This window comes from Fukomys damarensis, unplaced genomic scaffold (assembly GCF_012274545.1).
Source record: "Fukomys damarensis isolate Sample0158 unplaced genomic scaffold, DMR_v1.0_HiC HiC_scaffold_13, whole genome shotgun sequence".
Taxonomy (NCBI): domain Eukaryota; kingdom Metazoa; phylum Chordata; class Mammalia; order Rodentia; family Bathyergidae; genus Fukomys; species Fukomys damarensis.
In genome coordinates this window covers 22,212,284-22,220,596 of record NW_022900925.1, presented here as the reverse complement: position 1 = coordinate 22,220,596, position 8,313 = coordinate 22,212,284, and the positions used below count along the sequence as shown (strand labels likewise).

At 54.3% G+C, this 8,313-nt stretch overlaps 1 protein-coding gene across 1 annotated transcript in view; it reads right to left on the bottom strand.

The window, feature by feature from the left end:
- Nucleotides 1-8,313, bottom strand: part of Tmem132e (transmembrane protein 132E) — a 53,924-nt gene that overhangs the window by 3,835 nt on the left and 41,776 nt on the right. The window contains exons 3-8 of the mRNA XM_033763095.1: nt 8,091-8,307; nt 6,393-6,539; nt 5,944-6,136; nt 5,136-5,279; nt 2,622-2,827; nt 563-851 (exon numbers count right to left, since the gene is read on the bottom strand). Of these exons, the coding sequence (XP_033618986.1) occupies nt 563-851; nt 2,622-2,827; nt 5,136-5,279; nt 5,944-6,136; nt 6,393-6,539; nt 8,091-8,307 (1,196 nt within the window). The remainder of the gene's footprint in view (nt 1-562; nt 852-2,621; nt 2,828-5,135; nt 5,280-5,943; nt 6,137-6,392; nt 6,540-8,090; nt 8,308-8,313) is intronic.

Genomic DNA, 8,313 nt, shown 5'->3' with positions numbered 1-8,313 from the left:
TTTTTTTTTTTTTTTTTTTTTTGGTACCAGGGATTGAACTCGGGTCCTTGCGCTTGCAAGGCAGGCCACCAAACCGCTGAGCTGAATCCCCAGCCTCAGATTGTCTTTTAAAATGATAACCCCCCTCAATTTTGAAATGTTGGATCATTGTTTTATATACAAAATATATCTGCAGACAGATTCTGGCTCTTAGGTCACTATTTATACTCTCTTAGGTAGGTGACTTCTACCCAGACACAATTAGAAAGGAAAGTCAAAGTTAAGTTCCTGGGTCCTTGAATTTGCCTTCCTGCTGTTCCCCCTCCCTCCCATACCTGTTCTGGGGGCACAGTGGGTAGAGTCTGCTGGAGTCACCTCACTGAATGGAGCAAGGCTGATAAATGCTGATAAAGCTTGGAGTGAGAACCTGACCAAGAGGAAGCTAAAGGAATTTGATCGTGGGTGCTGCAATCTTGGGAAGGGGGCAGGTGGGAAAGAACTTGATTCTGGGACCAGCTGGGGTCAGTCCCAGAGGCTGAGGCCCCTGACAGTGCCCCTATGTGTTCAGATGCACCAAGCCTACCTTAAAGGGGGTGGTGCCCGGCTCCAGGCCGGCCAGCGTGCTACTGTCCACCATGTGTGCCACACGGGGGTCGCCCACCCGCATGAAGTCACTGACCAGGTCTGTGACCTCCACCAGCCAGTCTGGGCCCAGCATGGTGACCACCTGGTCGGTGCCCTCGGAGGACGTGGTGTGGAACTGGGTGAAGACCTGCAGGGTGGAGTGCTGGTACTGCAGGGTGCAGCCTCTGCTGGCACTCTGCCGCCGCTCCTCTTCCTCCTCGTCCTCATCCTCGCTCTCCCGGGCTGACCTGGGGTGGGTATGTGCCACGGTCAGGGCTACCTGGCTGTGACCTAAGCAAAGTCCTTCCCCCCACCGCTGCCCTGCTGGCTCCTCTCCAGCTCCCGTGGGGTGGGGAAGCTCTGCAAAGAGCAAGCCGTTCCCCTGGCTCATGCTAACTCTGGGTGAGTCAGGAGTCCCAGCTCTCTCCTCCTAGAAGGGGGTTTCTTGGAATTTATTTTCACTTATCGGGATGAAATCCAGGGTCTGGCACATGCTGAGTGCACTTTCTGCCATTGAACCTCATCTCCAGCTCCTTGTTTGACCCCTGTGATCCACGTCTGGGACCAGCTGGCATATAATCCCAACTGTAACTGCTTCTCTTCTGTGTGCCTGGCACTGTGAGTGCTCTAAACTGGAGTGAGTAGGGGCTCCTTGTCATAGAGTGCCACAAACTTAGCTGAATTGTGTCTTCGAGTTGTGTGGAAAGTAAAAAAATGTAAGTCACAAACTTGGATGTTTAACAGAGGAGATTTCCAAGCCCAGCATGGAAGGCGCCACCTGAGTCCCTCTTGCTGCTTTTTAGTAAAACGTGAGAGGAGAGAGAAAAGCTGATAAACTGTTATACAAAAGGGAGCCTGGATTTGATTAGGGAAATCCCTAGCCCATGAAAACTACAAAAAGGCAGGAGACTTGTAGCCGGGAAGTCATGCTCTGGAGATAAAGCTTGCAGCATGCTTGGTTTAGTATCAATCAAGCAGAATATTCATCCACAAGGAGGGCTCTTCCCTGTATTAACTAATTCAATCCTCACAGCAATCCTAGGAAGTATTATCCTGCCCATTTTACACATAAGAAAATAAGGCACAGAGAAGTCACACAAGTAGACCAAGACTTGACAGCCAGTAAGTAATAGGATTTAAAGCAGGCTGTCTGGCTTCAGAGTCCACTACATCTTTACTATGATCAGCGTCCCTATCGTCACAGCTAGTCAGCAATGCAGAACCACAGGCCTTAGTTACCCCAGGCTGGCAGAACCGAAAGCTGCGGTCTAACAGGATGCCCGGGTGAGGGTGCATACATCCGGGTTACAGAGGCTCTGGTCAGCACTGACTTGCTCTGGCAAATCTCTACGGATTTGAACTCAGCCCACTTCTCCCGTGGCTGCCTGCTTCCTTCTCTCCTGCCCTGTCCCCCAGCTGCCTGACTCTTTCCTTTGCTTCTCTCTTCCCCTGGGCTTTCTCTCTGCAGCACACAGTGAGTGGGTGAGGGGAGCACGGGTGGCAGGGGAGGACATAGGAACATGCCCCCAAGATGGCCAGCTGTGTGAGGGGTGCATCACCGTGCGGACTTTCAAGCTGGGCTGGAGTGAAGGTGCACAGGTATCCGTGTCCCTGTCGTGGCCTGTTTTGTCTCCCTGCCTTCCTGGCCCACTCTTTCCACTTGTCGGTTAACGCACAGTGCAAGAGTAACTGGTTCCAAGATGCCTCCCTTGATTTCTCCTGGAAAGAGTAGGGGTCTTCTTCCTTGTGGCACTGACTCCCTATGCACCAGTATACTCTGTGGCATGTGCATGACTGCCTTCCCTGCTGGGCAGAGCTTGCCTGGGTCAGGCACTGGCCACAGCCACCCCATATTTTCAAATACCTGTCAGTGCCCAGCACATAGTAGATGTTCAATCAAAGTTCAATGAGCACACAGCTGACTCCTAGACTGTGTGTTCCTGGGGTCTTATGTACATACACAGGTCAGACTATTCTGAGGCTGTGTCCACTCTAGGGTGTCTGAGAGTGCACTGTACCTCCGGTCCGGGAGGATAGGTACCCTCCAGCCCTTCACTTGGCTGAGGCGGGCATCTGAGAGCTCAATGTGCAGAGGCAGCTTCGGAACCCAGACTGTCATTTCCAGGGGGGCACTGAGGACATCATAGCGGAAGGTGACCCTGGCATTCATGGATCCTCGAGACTCTTTTCCACTCACAAATACATAGTCGCAGCTGCTGGACACCTAGGGAGAGGGAGGAACAAGATGACCATCTTGGGCCGGGGATTTAGCTGAGTGGTTCCGCTGCCTGTTTCACAAGTGGAAGGACCCAAGTTTGATCCCTGGTTAAAAAAAAAAAAATGACCATCTTATCCTGAAGGTCTTCCCGCAGGGAGGTGCAGGGGATCTGGGTCTGACAAACAGGGGCAGGAGGTGGGCGGGGGGAGACCACAAAAGAGGGAGCAGGCAGAGAAGGTGCCGACTCTATTTCTGCCTCTTCCTACTTCTCCAGAGATCATTTCTCTGCATTGGTGGCAGGAGGTGTTTGCCCCTGCCAAGGGGCCAGTGGGCAAACGTACTTACTGGGGGCTGTTTCTGTACTGCCAGTACCACCCATGGATGGTGGAGGCGGATGGGGAAGGGGCCTCCATGGCTGGCCCCCCATCAGTATACATGAGGGTCCAGAGCCAGAGATCTGGCAGTCAGAATCCAGAGGTGCATGACTAGGCAGGAAGGGGCCAGGGGTGAGGGCAAGTCCACACCTCTTCTATGGCGTTGGTGGAAGGGCTGCCCAAGAGAATGGGGAGCTGGTCAATTCCAAGTGAGGGGGCTGCTTGAGCCAGGGGTGGAGCTGAAGAATGGGAGAGGAAAGCCTGGATCCAAGATCCTGGGCCCAGACAGATGGGAGACTGCCAGCATGTGCCCACCTGGGTAGCAACCTGTATTCCTCAAGGTTCCCTGGCTGAACCCACATGCCACTGGGCACAACTTGGTGGAGATAAGTGCCCACTCATAGAGGGACACTGCCAGAACTCTAGGGAAAATGCAGATGGCTGTGTGTGTGTAAGTGTGCCACATACACACCTGGCACCCTGGAGCGGATCCTGTGTGCACATGCGGCTTGGGCTTCTGCCCATAAATGCTCATGGGACACAACCTCAAGACTGCAGGGAGGTCTATTATGCAGCCAGTGGGCTGGTAGCACCCGAGAGGCTTTGCAGGGGTGGAGTGGGGTACCAAGATGGTGGCTCATGATGAGATGAGCCCCCGGACCACCCTAACTCCTGCCAGCCTCCTGAGTCATCTCACAGGTGCCTAGAGGGAAGTGGGAAGAGCAGCCCTGCCGGCAATGCTCATTTCCCACCTGGGAAGGCAGAGAATTCCTTTTGCAGGCTGGTGAGTTCCATTTAGAATGCTGGCAAACCCCACACAGAGCCGGAGTACATTTCATTGAGATTTGTAACAAGTTCCATTTTGAATCCTCCTTACTTCCCTTCCGAATCTGAGCCATCACTGGGGTGGGGGAGTCTGGGTGGAGAAGAGGTGCTGGATGAGAGCTTTTGGGAGCAGCAGATGTGTTTGGTCCTGTCCCAGCCGGCAGCAGCAGACAGACTCACGGACTGGAGCAGCAAAATCTCCAGTCTAATGGAGGGGTACTGTGTGCTGAGCCTCTGCTCTGATGCCCCTGGACATCAGAGTGGACAAGTAGCCCCAAGCTCCCAGACTTAGAGGGCCCCAGAGGCAGTGCATGGGAGGGGGAGAGTGAGAGCTAAGAGATGTAGTGCTGGAGTTTGGCAAGGCACATGGCTCACCCATATGGGCACTGGGGCTGGTCATGTTCTCCCATGGCTCCTTCTCCACTAACTCCAACCATACCTCACCTCTGACTGCCACCCAAAGCTATAAGAAGAAACAAATCTGGAGGCCTTTAGGGGAGCTGGCAAACTGCCATTGAGTTGGATGAATGTCCTGTGTGCTGTGCTGTGGAGGACCTGGGGGAGGGCAGGGCCTGGGAGAGGGGAGCTGTGGCCTGGGAGTTGGAGGATCTGGGGTGGGGTGGGAACAGGGCTCACAACACAGCCTTCAGTCCTGGCCTGACTCACAGGAGGTTTCCTCCAGAGCTCCATCTCCCCCACTGGCTTCTGCAACCTGTGCTCTGACCAAGGCTTTTAGGGTCCTTCTCCCCCATTGATCCCCTTTGTCCAGGGTCTGTCACATATCAGGGGCTCAGTAATGACTCATGGGGCTGAGTTCCAGTTGTCAACAGTGTCTTTTCCTTGAGGTCTGCCATGTTCCTACAGGAAGCCTACCAGGAGTGGCTGTAGGGGATGGAAGAGGAAACCCATGAGGTCAGTAGATTCTGCTAAGTGTAGTGGACTTGATCCTGAGGGTGGGAGGGGGGCATCTGTTGCAGGAGAGGAGTCTAGGGCAGGCGGGTGAGTGCCATCTTCAAGGGTAGATAACAGGAGCCACCTGGATTCTGGTTGGGAATTTGCTACCCTGGAAGGCCCAAGGCCTTCTTCCCCAGCAGCCCCACCACTAGCAAGCCTACCTTGATGATATCCTCATTGTCGGACTCACATTCCACTACAGCAGAGACATCTAGGACCAGGCCGGTCACCTCGATGGCAATGACCTTGACAGGGATGGCCACTGTCCGGCCTGTCAGGATGGCTGTATTGATGATCTCTGTGTCCTACATGGAGGAGAGAGGAAGGAGACTCTGCTTCTTGTCCTCTTCTCTCCTGGAGTCCAAGGCTCCTGGCTGCTGCCACTGTTCATATGCATGTCTTTCCCATGGGGACAAAGGTACATGTGCGCAAAGGCTCCACCCAGCCTCTGGGCCCCTCCTCAGATGGCCTGCTTTCTTGGACTTCTGCAGGGGCCTAGGGCTTTTCTCACTCTGTTGTCAACAAGCACTTCTTTCCAGCCCCCATTTCTCCTCTACAACATCTTCCAACCTCCCCGGGCTTGCAGAGTGACATGCAGTGCTTATTCCTGGCCATTCCAAGTGCCCAGTGATGGTCCCAGCAACCATTCCAGTCTGTCACCCCCTGCATTCTTACTATATCCACTGCTCCTTTGCACAAACCACACACACTCCAACCACTGCACCTTTGCCCATGATACCCTCTACCCAGGGCACCCTTCTCATCTCTGATAATTAGGAGCCTTTCCTCCAACACGGCCCTCAAGACTCAACTGCATGGCCCTCCCACAGTGACTTTTCCCACTGCTACGCTCCTCAGCATGGGCACCTGATGCACGTAGAGTACACCCTGCCGCCTGGAGTGCACATGTGCACCTTCCCACAGGCACATGGACAAAGACACCCGTTGGCCTGCTCACCGCCTGCTCACCATGGCCAGGGGCAGAATGGCCTGCACATCTCGCTGGATGACTGTGAGCTCTGTAACTGCCCTCTCCAGGTCTGGCAGGGCACCATGGCCACGGTAGTCGATATGCCACATGATCCTGCGCTTTACTGACTGGCTGGTGAAGTTCTCCATCTCAAAGTCCAACTGCAGGATCTCCAGGGGGCCTTGGCCCTCCCTGCCAAAGGGGGCAGAAAGAGGACAGAGGATGAGGGCAGGGAGCATCCCAGAAGCTCTGGCAACCTTAGTGGGGACCCTTTTACTCCTCGGTGGTAGTCCTCTGAGCTATCTGAGCTCTGAGCTATCTGAACCTCTGAGCCTATCCCAGCCCACCCGGGTACCCCGGCCCCAGGCCTGGAACTCAGATTAACCCACAAATCTGCCTTCTCCATTGAGGATCCCCTTAGACTTCTGCTCCACAGAAGCAGACTCACCAGGGGGGCAGGGGTGTGCCCTGGGCCCAAGCCACATCCACCGTAGCAGTCGAGTGCTTTGCCCCAGTCAGCAGCTCCGAGGTCACGTGCCACTGGCCACTCCGAGATTTGGTGCCTAGAAGGGTCACACCCTTCTTGGCCTTCACCCTGCAGCATACAGGAGGAAGAGGAGACAGAGGGTCAGGGTGGGGCTCACAGGCTGCCCACCTGGTCTCCAACCCCAGCTGCAGCTGGAGCAGGGGGAGCAGGTGAGCTAAGTTGAGTCTTAGGCTTCATACTTGAGGCATCCGGTATCACGTGGCTGGGCCCGCCACTGCTCGGTGGAGGTGGTGATCCCTTCTCCTTTATCCTTGCCATGCACTGGTGACACTACTTCTGCACATGCCCCAGGCCTTCTTCAGCAAGCCCATAAGGACTTGGAACCTCTTCCTTTTACGTAGCTGAGATATAGCTGAGAGTTTAGCTGCTCCAGGAAAGAACAACTCCACTCCCCTCTACCTTAGGTGGTGATAGCTTTTCAGACCGCTAAAGAAAGGAGGAAATGTTCTGAGTCTTCTTTCCTCCTCTTCCTCCAGTCGTTGCTTTTTGACAGTTTCAAATGACCTCATGGCCTCGTCATCCTCCTCTGGACGCTCTGAGCACACTAGAGAAGCGTCCCATCAAAAAAAGTTTCAAATGACCTCATGGCCTCGTCATCCTCCTCTGGACGCTCTGAGCACACTAGAGAAGCGTCCCATCGCAAACAAAACACTCCAGCTGCTCTGGGGCTAATGTGTAATTGTTGCCTTCTCCTCAATTCTACCTGTTCTACTTCTATCAATGTGGTCTAAGACCTTTGATGACTGAGCTAACTCATTTACGTTTATGTGTCAGTCACTGAATAGGATATGCCTCTTTCCAGGAATATGTGCTTCATAAGCTTTGAGCTCAGAAGAAAGGACAATACTTAAAGGGGCTGGAGGCCAACGCTGCTTGTTCGGGGCAGCATTTGGCGGGGCCTTCTTATGTCCTCAGAAGCCTCCAACATGACTCAGACCTCGGATCCCACAGTGAAACTTCATTACAGGGTGTGGCGATGGCACATGATGCGAGGTATCTTTGAGCCAGGTGTGGTGGCGCACGCCTGTAATCCCAGCACTCAGGAGGCTGAGGCAGGAGGATTGCTGTGAGTTCGAGACAAGCCTGGGCTACTTAGTGAGTTCCAGGTCAGTCTCAACTACATAGTGAGACCCTGTCTCAAAAAAAAAAAAAAAAAATACAGCTTTGAATGCATGAACTGTTTTATTCTCGAGGTATGGGAAGAGCTGGGTCTCCTGAAAAGTTTTCTTTCAGCTCTAGGATCAGGGCCAGTGTCCCAACAGGCACCCACTCCTGCTCATTTTTTGACGAGAGCTGCTCTCTGGTCTCCGTGTGATCTCCTGGGCCTCGTCCCATCTGTAAAACGGGGGTTACAACCGCTTATTCATTCTACTTAAGCACACACGTGAAAACCGACTTTCCTTTACTGTGACTCCACTTCCACAACTGCAGCCCCACAGGAAAGAACACAGAGCCTCAAGAAAGTGCAGCGTCTCCTCCACTGATACACAGAGGAGCAGGGATTGGGCTGTTAGAAGGGACCCAGCTGGGCCACCCGCAGGGCTGCCTCTGGAAGGGAAGCCAGCCTGGCTCCCAGCCGCTGACCCCCAGACCCCCTACCTGAGTGTGAAGTGCTCCACGCTGGGGCTGGAAGGCGAGGAGGAGTTGGGGGCCAGGTAGAGGAGGATGCTGAGCACCTCGCCGGGCTTGAGCGGACGGTCCGGCAAGCGGATCATCAGGTTGCCGTCCAGCCGGTGCTCCTGCAGCGTCCTCCGCGGCGGCGGGCGGAAGAGACTGATGCTACCTATGCGCAGCAGCGGATGCTGTGTGGGGCTCTCTGCGC